At 53.8% G+C, this 15,767-nt stretch overlaps 1 protein-coding gene across 2 annotated transcripts; it reads right to left on the reverse strand.

Annotated features, from left to right (window-relative positions):
- Positions 1-220: 220 nt before the first annotated feature.
- On the reverse strand, positions 221-14,545 carry MARCHF2 (membrane associated ring-CH-type finger 2). 2 transcript variants are annotated; one of them, XM_060094235.1, is made up of 5 exons: positions 14,413-14,545; positions 10,351-10,578; positions 4,757-4,952; positions 3,102-3,311; positions 221-837 (listed from the first exon to the last, which is right to left on the reverse strand). In XM_060094235.1, exons 2-5 carry the CDS (start codon positions 10,524-10,526, stop codon positions 679-681), a joined length of 741 nt encoding a protein of 246 aa, XP_059950218.1. In that variant the 5' UTR covers positions 10,527-10,578; positions 14,413-14,545; the 3' UTR covers positions 221-678. The 2 variants fall into 2 exon arrangements, with proteins under 2 accessions (XP_059950218.1, XP_059950219.1); XM_060094236.1 differs by lacking the exon at positions 14,413-14,545 and adding an exon at positions 13,748-14,191.
- Between the last annotated feature and the right edge of the window lie 1,222 nt (positions 14,546-15,767).

The following is a 15,767-nucleotide window of genomic DNA, read 5'->3' on the forward strand; positions in this document are numbered from 1 at the left end:
GAAGTAGACACTATTCTTATGTATATTTATTTTAAATCATTTAATACATAGCCCTGCTACCTGCTCTTCACTTGAAAACTCGCACTTTGCTTCTAGCCCTGTGATCCCTCAAACCAGCCGAGAGCATTGGTTGTTGCTGCTGTTACCTCTGTGTGGTCCTGACTCCCCTCGGTCCCCGTGCCCTCACTTTGAGGCCTCAGAAACGGGACTGACAAGTCCGTTTTGTCCAGCAAGGGCTCCTTTTATTCATTGGGGGTGGGGTGGGGTAGGGGGGTGGGTTTTGAAACACAGTGCAACTTTATAAAGTTGAGGGTGCCGGGAATGTGAGCCTGCCAGGTGCAGAAAAGTGCAAGAAGCTTGCGGAACCTCCCAACTCGATGGGTGCCCGCGACTCGCCTCTGGCCATGGCTGCTGGCCCAGGAGGGGCCGGGTAGACCTCAGAATGAGATCAGGGTGCCTGCTCCATCTGAAGCTCAGGACCACATCCATCTGTCCTCCTCGTGTATAAGAGTGTGCAAAACGATCTGAGAATAGCTTCACACGGGGATCACGGAATCAGCTCCACTTTGGCATCTCTTGGCCTAAGAAGCATTCCAGCCGTGCGGAAGGGTCGGGTAGTTTCTGTCCTTCCAAACGCCAGGGCATCGCCAGCTGCCTCTGGCCCTGCCAGCCCGGCCTTCACACGGGCGTCTCCTCTGCCACCTTCTTCAGGAGCCCAGCTGCCAGAGGGGAGTGCTGGGTGCCTTCGGGGCCGTCAGTGGCCCGTATCTTCAGGCGCACTTTCTGATTGGTCCTTCTCCACTCGGAGTACAGCTGACAATGGTAGCGGAATGAGACCTGCAGGGCAGGGTGGAGATGAGCGTGAGGGCCAGCCTCTGGCCATACAGCCTCTACCCCCAAGAGAGGAAAACCAGGCCCCTGAGGCATCTGCCTCGACCTAACCAGGACCAGGCTCCTGCTTCCAGAAGCAGGAGCAGCATCCGGGCATTTCTCACACAGACAGTGCACACACACCCATTCCCTCACCTGGGGAACCTCCCCACCAGCACTGAGGGCCCTGCAAAGGTGAGAGGGTCTGTGTGTGTATGTGTGGAAGGTGGGGGGTGTCCCTTTTTGTCTCTCAGAGGGTGGCAGTGAAGTGATAAAGCCTCTTGGAAGGGGCCAAACGTCAATGGATCATATAACTGCCAAAACATGGAAGCAACTAAGATGTCCTTCCGTGGATAAGTGGATAAATAAACTGTGGGACATCCAGACAATGGAATATTATTTGGCACCAAAAAGAAATGAGCTATCAAGTCAGGAAAAGACATGGAGGAAACTTAAATGCATATGACTAAGTGAAAGAAGCAGATCTGAAAAGGCTACAGGGAATTCCCTGGCGGTCCAGTGGTTAGGACTCGGTGCTTTCACTGAAAAGGCTATAGACTGCATGATTCCAACTATAAGACGTTCTGGAAAAGGCAAAACTATGGAGACAGTAAGAGAAGCAGTGGTTACCAGGGCTTGGGGGAGGGAGAGATGAACCAGAGGATCACAGAGGGGTTTTAGGGCAGTGAAAATGCTCTGTATGACACTCTAATGGTGGATACATGTCATTATACATTTGTCTAAACCCACAAATTGTTCAACACCAAGAGTGAATCCCTAATGTAAACCATGGGCTGGGGGTGATGATGTGTCAGTGTTGGTTCATCGACTGTAATAAATGCACTGCTCTGGTGCCCTGCTGATTGTGGAGGAGGCTCTGCAGATGTGGGGGAGGATTTTGGAGAACTCTGTACTTTCTGCTCCATTTTGCTGTTTAACCTCAAACTGCTCTAATGAGTCAAATCTATTAAAAAAAAAATTTTTTTTCCAATAAATGTCAATGGTTCATACTCTTTAACCAAGCCAGTTCCAAGAAACATTTGCACAGGTGGCACCCAAAGCACAGTTTATAACGGCAAAAAAACAAACCAACAAAAAAAAACATTGGAAATGATCCCAGTGTCCATCAAAAGGGATTAGTTAAAAAAATACAGCACTCCCATACAATGAAAGATTGTTGGGTGGCTGCTTTTTTTTTTTTAAAAGGACATTAGCAAAGTGAAAACAAGCAAGACTGCAAAGCAGGACCTATGATTTCATCCTACTTGTATTAAAAAACCTGCTTGGGACTTCCCTGGTGGCACAGTGGTTGAGAGTCCGCCTGCCGATGCAGGGGACATGGGTTCGTGCCCCGGTCCGGGAAGATCCCACATGCCGCAGAGCGGCTGGGCCCGTGAGCCATGGCCGCTGAGCCTGCGCGTCCGGAGCCTGTGCTCCGCAACGGGAGAGGCCACAACAGTGAGAGGCCCGCGTACCGCAAAAAAAAAAAAAAAAAAAAACCTGCTTGGTGGATGTGCTGGGAAACAATTCTTGAGGAGGGAGTGCCCCACATCTGGAGGCCAGTGGCTCTGTTTGAGGGGCCAGACTCTGGGGACCTTTCCTCTCTGAGTGAGGGTTCTCATGCCTGCCAGAAGCCGGGGACAACACCCCACTACACTCCCTGTCTCTCAACCCCTGTCGTTTTCTCTCTCAGCACCCACCCCACCCCCACGTGGGGCGATCGACCTTAGTTCCCCGACCAGGGATCAACCCATGCCCCCTGCAGTGCAAGCCTGGAGTCTTAACCACTGGACCGCCAGGGAAGTCCCTTGTCTGTCTCTTGATGGTCCTCTCTCTTTGTCTCTCTTTCTCCTGCTCTTTCTTCCGCAGCCTTTTGGTGTCCCTCTGCCTCTCCCCACCCCCACTCCTCCACCCCACCCCACCCCACCTCCACCGCCAGCACAGTCTTGGTGGAGCTCGTGGCTGGCGGGGCCTGCACTCAGCAGAGGTGATCACATGCCCTTGTATCCTTGGGGCAGAAGGCTCACGCCTGGCTCCCTGGACCTTGGGCCAGCTTGGAATCTGGAGCTCCATGAGATGCTGGGAATTGCTTCCACCCGAGGGCCAGCCACAAACCGAGGGCCAGCCACAAACCGAGGCAGGCAGGGCGCCCCCCAACCCCTCCAAGCCACTGACCAAACCCCGGGCCTGACTGCTCCCAGATGCCTGCTCTCTGGCGGGCAGCCACTCACCAGCGTCCAGAGGACGTAGATGGTGAAGAGGGCAATGGTGAGGGCGATGAGCCCCACCGCCTCCAGCCGGCTATGGAGCCTGAGGTGGTCCTGGGCCCCGCGCAGGCACAGCCAGCCTGAGATCGCGGCCAGAGGCGTGATGAACAGGAAGCACACCATGTCGCAGCACAGTGTCCTCTTCTCTGTCCGAGGCCCTGGGTCCTTCAGCCACTGCGGGGAAGAAGAGAGGGGGAGCCGCTGAGAGAGACCGTCATGCACCGCCCTCCCTCGAGCCTCTGCGGGGGGACGGGGTGCGGGACCGCCAGGCCCTCCGCCCCCTGTGCTGACGCCCATCTTCATCGCTGGGCCCTGCAGGACCAGCCTCCTGCCTGGCACCTCCCTGCGTTCGTTCCTTCTTTCAAATATTTATGGAGACGATGACGATGACAGGCCAGGCCTGGATAAGTGCGGGGCACTCCTGCCCTTGTTTTTTGTTTTTTGGTTCTTTGGTTTTTTTGGCCGCACAGGGGATCAGACGCATGCCCCCTGCAGTGGAAGCACGGAGTCTTAACCACTGGACCGCCAGGGAAGTCCCATGACCTTGTTTTATAGATGGGGGAAACTGAGGACATGGAGAGGCTGACCCATTTGTGCAAACTCATATGGCTAGTCGTCCACAAAGCCAGAACTGGAGCCCAGGAAGTCTTGTCCCAGGACCTGTGCGTCTTGGCCTCTATGCTACACTGCCTGCCACAGTTGATGGCAGGAAAAAGTCCCTGCCCATAGCTCCCATGCTAGTCGGGGGAGGCATGAAACAGGGTGAATGATCAGGATGGGGAAGGCTAGGCCGAGGAGGTGACACCGCAGAGAACCAAATGAGCAGAAGGGGCCTGGTGAAGAATGGGGGAGACAGCGCTCGAGGCTGCAGAAAGAACATGTGCAAAGGCACTGGGGTGGGAGCGTGTGGGGGTGAGCGGTGCAGGCAGGCTGGCTCTCCCTCCAACTGTTCTCCTAAGAGCCCAAGGTCCCGGGTGGGCCAGGGGCCTTTCCAGGAGCCCACACTTTGGCACAGTGACATCCGCCTGCAGCTCTCAGCTGCCCCACGCCAAGCCAAGCTGGGCAGAGAGGAGCCTGGAGGGCACCCGGGCAACCAGCAATGCTCTGGAAAGCCATGTGGCTCCCGTCATGCCTGGGAATACCCCATCTCAACCCCCACCCATCACGCTCAGGCTACAGTCTAAGCTCCCAGGCTTGGCCCACAGAGCCCCCCCGGCGAGGCCGCTCTCCTCCTTTAACTAGCTCTACTCCAGCCACGTGGGCTTTGCCCAAAACACCAAGCTTCTCCTGGCCTCAGAGCCTTTGCACTTGCTGTGCCCTCCGTCAGGACTGCCCTTCCTCAGGTTGGGCCCTCCCTTCTCATTCCTCAGGTCTCAGCCTTAAGGTCACCTGAAGTGACCAAAACAGGGAGGAGGCACAGGGTCTGTCAGGTCTGGAACCTCAGGCCCGGTTCCCCACCCCATCAGCAGAACTGACCCCGGGGACAGGAGAGAGGTTCCTCCCTATAGAGAAGCTGCTTCCCCAGCCCCCCAGGATCCTCCAGGGCAATTCCCTCCTCCGGCCCCACACCTGCCTTCTTCCCCCCTGCCCACTCCAACCTCAGGCTCCCAAGCATATACCTCTGTGAGGGGCCGGGGCCTCTTCTCCACTGCAAACTCCGTGTGGCACAGCTCGCAGTAGCTGGTGTTGGATGAGGAAAGCCATCTCTCCAGACAGCTCTTGTGCACGGCGCCCAGTGTGCCAGTGCAACCACACGGAGACAGCAAGCTCTCCCCATTAGCTCCCTCATGGCAGATCCTGCAGAATGGACCATCGCTAGACACAGAGATGGGACACATGAGTAATGATCAAGTTTCCTGCCTATTCCTACTTCACATGCACTGGATCACAAGCTCAGCATCGCCCCTATATGCTGCTACTTGGCGAACTCCTATTCATCCTTCAACGCCCGGCTCCAAATATCCTTTCCCTTGGGAAGCCTTCACAGACTCCCACAGGTGGAGTGATGTGCTCCCTCCCCAAGGTTCCCGCGGCACCTTTTTAGGCCCAGGGTGAGCATCACTTGTACCTGCCTGCCCAGCATCCACTCCTCCTTCTCCTACAATGCCACCCTGATTGTGCTGGGCAACCAATCCACTCTCAACTCTTGGTCCTCAAGACGACACCCCTGATGACCTCAGGCCTCACCAATCAAAACACCACACATCCCTGGTCACAGGGGCCGACTCAGGGAACAGCATGTGTGATGCAATCAGAGCCACTGGGAATTGATTCCTGAAATTCTTTTTTTTTTTTTTTTTCTTCCCTAAACTCCAGAACTACAGGCAGCATGGCTGATGTAAGTCTGGAGCTGCTGGCAGCAGCCTGGTCCCCACATGGAGTCTGTAAATGATGCCAAAACAGAGGGAAACAGAGGAAGGTGGAGCCAAGAGATAGGGAGAAGCAGAGTCTCAAGGACACCATCAGAAGCTCTGGATCCAGCCATACCTGAAGGCCATGCTACCTAAGAAACCTGTGCGTCCAGGGAGAAGAGCTCCCTGGCTCTTCTGCTCTAGTGAGGCTCGGAAAACAAACATAAAATGCGTCTGCAGGAAGCTGCTTCAGGGAAGTCTCGGCCCCAGCTTGGTCTCTGGGGATGCTGGGTCCTTCCTGGGGCAGCTCAGGAGGCCAGGGGCGTGGCCTTGGTGGCCCCAGCGGCTGTCCAGCACATGAGTCATTGTTTTCCAGACATTTCTGCCCAGAGAGAGGACTGCGGGAACACACGGAGGAGGCGGAGCAGGAGAGTTGTTTTCCAGATAACGCCAGTTTCCCCTCAGAAACTTTCTATCCTTTTCTCAGTGTCTCCGGCTGTGGGGCGGGGCCTGGCTGCTTTGAAACCCAAGAGCTGAGCTGACCCCTCAGGTCTGCTTTCTGGTCCTCAATCCTGTGCCTGGGCTGCTACTTTTTCCTCCAAGGTCAAAAGAGCATGCCGGGCTCCCCTCTGCTCCCACACTCCCCACACACATCAAGTGAATGGAAAAGGGGCTTCCCTGGTGGCGCAGAGGTTGAGAGTCCGCCTGCCAATGCAGGGGACACGGGTTCATGCCCTGGTCCGGGAAGATCCCACATGCCGCGGAGCGGCTGGGCCTGTGAGCCATGGCCGCTGAGCCTGCGTGTCCGGAGCCTGTGCTCCGCAACGGGAGAGGTCACAACAGTGAGAGGCCCACGCACCGCAAAAAAAAAAAAAAAAAAAAAAAAAAAAAGTGAACAGGAAAGGGATCCCTGCTCCGGAAACCAAGCCGGGAAGTAGAAGTGACGAGGACCTTGAGGGAGAGCCATGTCGGTTTTGGGGTTTGTCCCTGAAGAACCCTACTTCAGAGGTGTAAGTTCAGAGAAAACAAAACACAAGAAAACAAAGCACACACTGATTTATGATTGAGCACTGATGAGGTCCCATGCACAATTTGGAGGGCAACATCTGGGTTAATTTTTCTCATTCTCACAGGGAGCCTGGGAGGAAGGTGTTCTTTTTGCCCCTGTTTTACAGACAGGGAAACTGAGGCATCTGTTTGTGCAGAAGTCACACAGCTAGTCGTCGGGCACAGCTGGGATTGGAACCCAGGAAGTCACTCCAGGGCCTGTATACTCTGAGCCACTAGGCTGCCTGCCACCGGTAGTAGGGCAAGAGAAATGGGCTTTACTCCCGAAATTCTGGCAGGAAAATCATGCAAATGATACAGTTGAGGAGGAAATGGGATGGGAGAGCAGGTGAGACATCCACAGATCCCAGTGGGGCTGCCCAGAGCATGCTCCATGGGCAGAAGGGAGATGGAAATGGATGCCATGGGGAATCGGGCAGCGGGATGAGGCCAGGTGGAAGGGCTGGGGGTGTGGAAATGCTCAGGGCAGCTTCCGGGAGGGCCTGGCTCATAGACCAGGGGGCGGAGAGAAGGGAGGCCTCACAGAGGCCAGAGGGGCCCCAGATGCTGGCCCTCAAGCCTGAGCCTTTGTGGATTGTCCTGGGCCCTGGAGATACCTCCTGGGCCTTCCTCTTTGTCCTCTGAAGGTTTCAGGGTCCAGAACTTTCTGCCCCACTTGGGGTGCCATGGGCCCCCAGGAATCAGGGTCTCCTCTGAAGTGAAATGGAAGGCTTGATTTTATGGTCATGGAACCAGCCAGGTGCTGGGGACAGTATCTTTCAGCCCCACCCTTGTTGCTCCCAGATGGCACAGGCTGGCTGGGAGGAGGAGTTACAGGGTGAGTGAAGAGAAGGAGGGGGACAGTGACCTGCTTGTGTGGCCTCTGCCGATCCCAGCACCTCCCAGCAGTGGCAGTGGAGGATCTTCGTTTCCTCCTGGCGAGATTGGCCAGGAGGCTGTAAAGAGGGCCCCGTCCCTGGATGATGACAACCCTTTGGGAAAACAGCAGCCCTCTCTCTGGGAAGGGTTGTTCTGCCCTGGCCTTCAGCCTGGGCAAGTTGGGATTGAGCTGCATCAAAAGGCAGAGGGGGGACTTCCCTGGCAGTCCAGTGGTTAAGACTCTGCGCTTCCACTGCAGGGAGTACAGGTTCGATCCCTGGCCGGGGAACTAAGATCCCACATGCCTCACGGTGCGGCCAAAAAACAAAACAAAACAAAAAGGCAGAAGAGACAGCTGTCAAAAAGAATGAAATTTTGCCATTTGCAGCAACATGGATGGACTTGGAGGGTATTACGCTGAGTGAAATGAGTCAGACAGAGAAAGACAATTACTATACGCTTATGTGTGGAATCTAAAAAATACAAGAAACTAGTGAGTATAACAACACAAAAAGCAGACTCAGAGATATAGAGAACAAACTAGTGGTTACCAGAGGGGAGAGGGAGGAGAAGGGCAACGTGAGGGTCGGGAAGTGGGAGGTACGAACTATTGGGTTACAGGGATGTATTGTACAGCACCGGGAATAGAGCCAATTTTTTGTAATAACTGTAAATGGACTGTAACCTTTAAAAATTATATTAAATATATATTAAATTATATTAAAAATTTAAAAATTAAAAAAAAGCACTACCATACAATCCAGCCAAAAAAATTAAAAATGGCAGAGGGGTAGATCAGGAGGACCCTGCGGTCAGTCTCAGTGGGCAGAGCTGTCCTGACCACCAGCTGCCCGCGGAGGGGCCACTCTGGTACTGCTGCTTGCCTGGGTCTCTGAGGGCTGCAGGGGAGGCTGACAGGACCAAACAGGCTTCTCCTCCTGCCCCCCACACCCAAGGGGGAGCCCTAGGTTCATGCCTCAGCTCTGCTCAGTGACACTGGCAGGGGTCCAGCTCCCTCTGGGACACGGTTTCCCCAGGTGTAAAAAGGGAGGGTGGGGCAAGGTGACGTCAACTCACTCAGTGGTCCCCAGGAACCCCATGGAGGGAGACTTCCTCCCTGCCCCCCACCCCGGCAGCTCTGGCTAGGAGGCCCCTGGGCCCACTAAGGGTCCCCTTGCTCCCAGCCTGGCTCAAGCAGCACAAACCCTGTCCTGACTTCAGGGGGTCTGATGGAGATGCAGACATAAAAACCAAGACCCTGGAGGAAGCCCAGAAGGAGAACTCCAATCTCATCTGGGCTTAGGCAAGGCTTCCTGAAAGAAATGATGCCAGGCAAAGACTTACAAGGTGACTGGCAGTGGGCTCCCTCCAAAGCACTGCAAGGCTTCCATCTGCTTCTTTTTATGTTTTGAATGAAGAGCTTATGAATTGACTCTGACACCTGCTACCACACAGATGAACCCTGAAGACATGATGCTCAGTGAAAGAAGCCATCACAAAAGGACAAATAATGTGTGATTCCACTCACAGGGGGTCCCTAGAGGAGTCAGATCCACAGAGACAGAAAGTAGATGGTGGGGGCCAGGGGCTGGGGAGTGAGTGTCTAATGAGGACAGTTTCAGTTTTGCAAGATCAAAAGAGTTATGGGGTTGAATGGTGGTGATGGTTGCACAACACTGTGAATGTACTTAAAGCCACTGAACTGTACACTTTAAAATGGCCAAGAGGGCTTCCCTGGTGGTGTAGTGGTTAAGAATCTGCCTGCCAACGCAGGGGACACAGGTTCGAGCCCTGGTCAGGGAAGATCCCACATGCCAAGGAGCAACTAAGTCCGTGCGCCACAACTACTGAGCCTGTGCTCTAGAGCCCACGAGCCACAACTACTGAGTTCGCATGCCACAACTACTGAAGCTGTGCACCTAGAGTCCATGCTCTGCAACAAGAGAAGCCCGCGCACCGCAACGAAGAGTAGCTCCCGCTCGCCACAACTAGAGAAAGCCCGCGTGCAGCAACGAAGACCCAACACAGCCAAAGATAAATAAATAAAATTAATTAATTAAAAAAATAAAAATAAAATGGCCAAGAAGCTAAATTGTGTTATATCGTAACAATACAAAAAATTGGAAAGAAAAGCTTATGAATTAAATTGTCTCAAGTAAACATGATGAAATACATTAAACTTGAAAAACTGGTGGCCAGATTAAATCTTAGTGAGTTAAAGTGGATTTAAATTTGTGTGGGGTTTCCTTAAATCTCTTTTCCTTGGGACTGGTGACAAGTTGGCGAACCAGGCAGACTCAGCTCACACGTGGGTCTGGAAGGCTGGCACTGAGGTTTAAATACATTTATCAAATGCTTATGAGGTGGCAAAGCCCCTTGCGGGCACTTTATGTGGACCACGGCCACGTACTCTCAAAACAACCCAGTGAGGAAGGTGTCCCCAGTTTAGAGATACGGGGGTGAAGCAACTTTTCCCAGGTTGTACAGGGAGAGAGGCTTCTACTCAGGACCTGAGCCCAGGCACCCTGAGTCCATAGCCAGCCACTTCCTCAAGCAGCCTCCCCAAGACGTGAGCTACTCACCAACATCGGACCTTCAGATTTTACCCAGTAATCTGGAGTTTCTGCTTTTCATGAAGAATCAGACCTGGCTAGCCAGTTTCCACGTGGTGATTACTAGTTTATTTGCCCACCTGGCCCCTCTAGGTGGCTGGATTTCTTTTTTGTTTTTTTTCTGGCCCACGGCTAGTGGGATCTTAGTTCCCCGACCAGGGATCGAACCCAGGCCCCGGCAGGGAAAGCACCAAGCCCTAACCACTGGACCGCCAGGGGATTCCCGCAGTTGGATTTCTGACCCCAGGCAGGGCTGGGAGGAAATCCCTTGGGCCCGAGAGCGAAGTGAGTGAAGGCAAAGATCGCTGCTTGGCCACCACTAACCTCGGTGTGTCCAAGGCCCGGATGACAGTTGAGAGGAGCCGGCCGTCCCTTGAAGTCACCTGTGCCACATACTGGGGTGGCCCGAGGCCCGTGGCCTCCACGACCTTGGAGAAGGCGGGGCTGTCGGAGCAGTCGCACAGGGAGCCAGGGAGGTGACAGCAGTCACCCGTCGTCATGGCCACAGGGAGCCCCACGTCCTCAGGGCCTGAGGCCCATGGTCCCAGGAGCCTGGGGAGAGGCCGGCAGGAAGATTAAGGGCAAGGTTAGCAAGCCACACACCGAATCCAGCTCTCTGAGCCTCGGTTGCCCAATCTGTACAATGGGGCTTTGGAGGGGGCTGTGAGGATTCAATAAGGTCACACATGCAGCTCAGCCCAGGGCTGGCACATCTCAGGGGCTTGATTATATTACCTCTGACTCTCCTAAGAAAGGCCAGCCCGGCCCAGCCTGCAAAGCATGCAGGTCACCCCCATTATCACCTTTGCAGACATGATAACAGCACCTAACAGTGATTGAACACCTTCTGTGTAGCAGGCCCTGTGCTTGGCGCTTTCCAGGAACAGAACCATGCCCGCCAACCATGTAGAGACTGTTCTCCATGGATTGGATTGCCAGGCCTGGGCTCACGCCCACCTTGGAGTGGGCCAGAACTGAGCTAGAAACTTGGCCCAGCAGACCAGGATGGTGAGTCACTTTGACCCTCCTGGTTGACGGCCTCTTGTGGGGCTCTGAACTCCTTGATAACTCAAGCTATCAAGGAAGTGGCCCAGGCTGGGGAGGACCATGGCAGTATCTGTCCCCACCCACCAGAGCAGCCGCTCTAACCCATGCCTCTGTCCCCAAGGAGAGGCCACCAGACCAATCTGAAGTCTGCTCTGGGTGGGAGACTTCAGCAGGATTCTGTCCCCCACCCCAGGGTCTGACCTGCCAAAAGGAACCCTTGGCAAGCTCTTCTTCCGTCACAGAACCAGCCAGCAAGTCTTGTGTGTTTCCCTTGGAGAATTTCATGAAAGTAACAGAGGACTCTTGAAACCAATACAGGTGCCCTGGAGCTAAGGATCTCTGTCCCAAACTTGTCTCATACTCCACCGTTTGTCCCTAGGAACTATGATCCAGAGACCCCCGAAACACTCGCTGAGGTCCCCCCACACTTGTTTTTTACCAACCCTTGCCAGTCAAACTCTGAGACCCAAAGAGGGGCGGGAGGGAAGCAGTGTAAGTCATCGGCTAACTTTTTGCACCAGGACAGTCTGCTGCCAGATCAACAGTCTCTGAACAGCTCAGCCAGAAGACCTCCAGGCTCAGCAGGCCCTTCTGAGCCTCTATAGTTGGGCTGCTGTTGGCCACATAAGCAAGTGTCAGCCCAGAGGCAGGAGGAGGCTGGGAGGAAGGCTGCATGACTGAGATAACATCCTCAGGGCAGTGGCCAGGCCTGCCATGTTGTGTACACTGCTGTCCCTTCCGAGTGCCTGCACCCAGAATTTCCAGCTCAGAGGCCAGCAGGGAAGTCACTGGGTTACCCAAGGGAATGCAGGCAGAGGGGAATCCACTCTTCTTGCCCCTCCAAGGATTGGCCTTCACATTTCTGCAAGTAATTGGGCATCACAAGAAACATCACAGCTACTGTATATTAAGTTCTATCATTTCTTTTACTGTCAGGGGAAAAACAAAAACAAAAAGCACTGGTAAAATCTGCTAATGCAAGGCCTGCAAATCACCAAAATAATAATAGCAGCTACTGTTTATTAAGTACCTACTGCAAGCCGGGTACTGTGCTAAGCTTACTGAACTCAAACAGTTGTTATAAGTGTCCCCTTCAAAGGTCACCTCCCCAGAGAGGTTTTCCCTGACCACTCTGGTCAAAGTGCCATTGGTGTCCACGTTATTGCCCTTACAGAATGTACCCCTCTCTGAAATGCTCTTTCCTTTTTTTTTTTGAGAGGCCAATGCCGCCTTTATTCCTGAGGCAGCAGATACTGGAGAGGGTGCTCAGGCATACGGCCACAGTGGGCTCCCTCTCGATCCATCCAAGAACCAGGCAAAGGCCAGACCCAGGGGGTCCAGTGACTCAGCGGCCTTAGAAACAGCGCAGAAGACTCTCTGCCTACGGGCCTGAAATGCTCTTATTTCTTTTCTTTTTTTTTCTTTTTTGGTCGCGCCACACAGCTTGTGGGATCTTACCTCCCCGACCAGGGATTGAACCTGGACCCTCAGCAGTGAAAGAGCAGAGTCCTAACCACTGGACCACCAGGGAATTCCCATGAAATGCTCTTATTTCTTCATCTACTGGTTTAACCACGTCTGTCTTCCATTCATCAGTCTCTCCAGCACCTGGCCCTGTGTCTAGTACAGAGTTCCTGCATTAATTTTTCAGCCCCTCCTCTGTGTAAGTGCAGGGTTGGGAGAGCCAGGTCTCTTGACCCCGCCCCCCAGACCCTGGTCTGCCAGCACCCATGATGGGAATCAGAAATATTTAGAGGCTAGAGATCTGTGCAAAGCACAGAGGCTTGGGCTTGCAAAAGGCCAAACTCGAGGCTGGATGCAAGGATAGGGTGGCTGCAGCTCTGGGGCTGCTGGGATGGCAGAGAGAGCCAATGCCTCAAGCAAACTTGGCCCAGTGCTTGAGAGATGGATTTCACTGAGTCTTCACAACAAAACTAAGATGTAAGTCCAATAATTACCCCCATTTGACAGGTGAGGAGACTGAGGCTCAGAGAGGGGCAGCTTCTTGCCCAAGATCACAAGCTAAGTCAGGACAGTGCCAGGATTTGAACTTAGTCCAGTGAGTGGGTCTGGGACTCAAGAGATCTGGGTTCTTTGAAGTCCTGACTCTGTTACTAATGCTGTCTGTCCTGGAACAAGACACTTGGCTTCTCTGGGCCTCATTATTCTCCTTTGTCAAATAAGTTGATGAAGCTAGTGGACTGTGTCTGCTGAGGGGCTTCCTGGGAAGGAGCACCCAGGCTCAATTCCTCCAGCGAAGCTCGCCCTTGGCTAGGCTTGTCTGGGGTGGTGCTGGGGAACCACAACCTTTCCACACCTACCCAGACTCCTTTTTTCTGAGGGCAGGAAACCAAGGGAAGAAGAGTCAGAGGGCCCTAGCTCCCCAGAGTGTCATCTCAGTCCAGCTTCTTTGCTCTCTGGGCCTCAGTTTTCTCTTCTGTATAATGGGGGTCCCAATGAAACCCAGCTCATACATGCATAAATATGAGAAAGTCGATAAATATTAGCTCTTATGATAATTACCATCATCAGCTTACAGAGTTGTTGGTAGGGTTTGATGAGACAAGGCACAGCCAGTGCCTGGCACACAGTAAGCGCTCAACAAATGCTCACTGTTATTATTTTTTAGGATAAACATGGAGCCTGTGAAATGCATTCATTCCTCTTCACTTACCACAGAGAGGCTCCTGTATGCCCTTCAGTACTTGCATGGCCCTGCACTGAAGGCCAGGCTCTAATCGCAGCTCTGATCATTACTCGCTGTGTAGCCCTGGGCAAAAGGCTTGACCTCTCTGAGCCTTCATTCCTCATCCGTATAGCAGGGAACGTTTCTAGTACTTCCACTTGATATTGTCGCTAGAGGACTAAATGACCTAATCCTATAAATTCTGGCTATCCCGTTTTGAGCACCCACGAACAGCCAGGCACTCTGCTAAGCAAGTGCCTGGGTCATTATATTTACTATTTTCCTGGCAGAGCCCCTCTGAGGAGGAGGTTGGGGAAGGTGCCTGGTCATTTATTGACCGCCTACTGTGTGCAGAGCGCTTTCCTCATTTGCTACCTCCTGATTCCTCCCAACAGCCCGATTAGGTTGGTACTGGGATGACCCGGTTTCACAGATGAGGAGACCGAGGCTCGGAGAGGCACCTACTGTGTGCCGGCCCCCAGAGGACCTCCTGCCTTCTGCAAAGACGGAAATTGCGATCACCTAGTCCCTGGGAAGGCTGGGGCCGACTGTCCGAGCCCGGCCGTCCCGACTGGGGGCCGGGCTCGGGCCTCAAACTCGGGGCCGGCCCGCGGATCGGCACCCTCCGGCCCCATCCTCCCGCCCGTACCTACCTGATCCGCGGCCGGGCCGGGCGGCCGCGCAGGCCCCTCCGCTTGCCCGGGCCTTGGTCCCGGCCCGGCCGGTCTCGTCAGCGCCGCTAGCTCCGCTCCGGCCGGCACCTGCGTCGGGACACCGCCCGCCAAGCAGACGGCGCCACGAACCAATGGCAACCGCCTCTCGCCTACACTGGCCAATCGCCGTAGAAGTCCCGCCCTGGGAGGCGGGGCCAGAGGCGACGGGGACGTCCTGGGCCGCACAGGCCCGGCGGCGCCGCAGCTGCTGGCCCCGCCCCTGCTGCGTCCTGGCTCCACCCCAGTCTCTGCCCCGCCCCCATCCCTGGTCCCGCCCCATGCCGACTCGGGGCACGAGCGGGGCACGAGCGGGGCACGTGGCGCCACCTGCAGAAGACCAGTTAATAAATAAAACCGTTACAGAATTCAACGCGACACCAGCGAAGGGATTTGTGTTAGTCACCTGTCTTAGGCTTCTCGCCAATCCTGGGGGAGGGATGAACCGTCCGATCACATTTTACAGAGAGGAACTACGGAAGTCTAGAGAGGTTAAGGGGCCGTGGAAGAGCCTAAAGCCAACATCATTTATTTATCATTCACATTCATTCATACATACAACAAATTCATTCATTAGATGTAATAAGCATCAATAATAGGGCCTATTATGAACCAGGCACTGTGCTAGGCGCTGTGGACACAATGTTGAGTAAATATTGCTGCCCTCATGGACCTCAGTCTAGGGAATGACATAGACATTAAGCAGTCAATTATGTAATTATTAATTACAAAGGTGATAAATTATAGCGAGTGAGGGAGGCATATCATGGAATATTTGGAAAGTCCAAAAATATTTCCCTAAAGAAGCAATGGAACTGACAATGGCGAAGAGCTTGAGGTGGGATGGAGAATTGCCTCAATACTCCTTTCTTCCCCTTCCCCTGCCTTTACTGAATATGTAGATCAGCTCAATTACCTTAAATTCTTTTGTGCTGTACTAGCTTACATTTTTCAAAAATGGAACAATGAGGGCTTCCCAGGTGGCGCAGTGGTTGAGAGTCCGCCTGCCGATGCAGGGGACACGCGTTCATGCCCCGGTCCGGGAAGATCCCACATGCCGCGGAGCGGCTGGGCCCCGTGAGCCATGGCTGCTGAGCCTGCGCGTCCGGAGCCTATGCTCCGCAACGGGAGAGGCCACAACAGTGAGAGGCCCGCTTACCGCAAAAAAAAAAAAAAAAGTCAAATTTACATAAAAGTTGCAGAAAAAATGCACAGAGCTCCCATAAACACTTTGCCCAGATTCCCCAATTGTTAACACTTCTGAATCCTTTGAGTATAAGATACACACATGGTGTCTC

This window comes from Mesoplodon densirostris, chromosome 3, assembly GCF_025265405.1.
Source record: "Mesoplodon densirostris isolate mMesDen1 chromosome 3, mMesDen1 primary haplotype, whole genome shotgun sequence".
NCBI classification, from domain to species: Eukaryota; Metazoa; Chordata; class Mammalia; order Artiodactyla; family Ziphiidae; genus Mesoplodon; species Mesoplodon densirostris.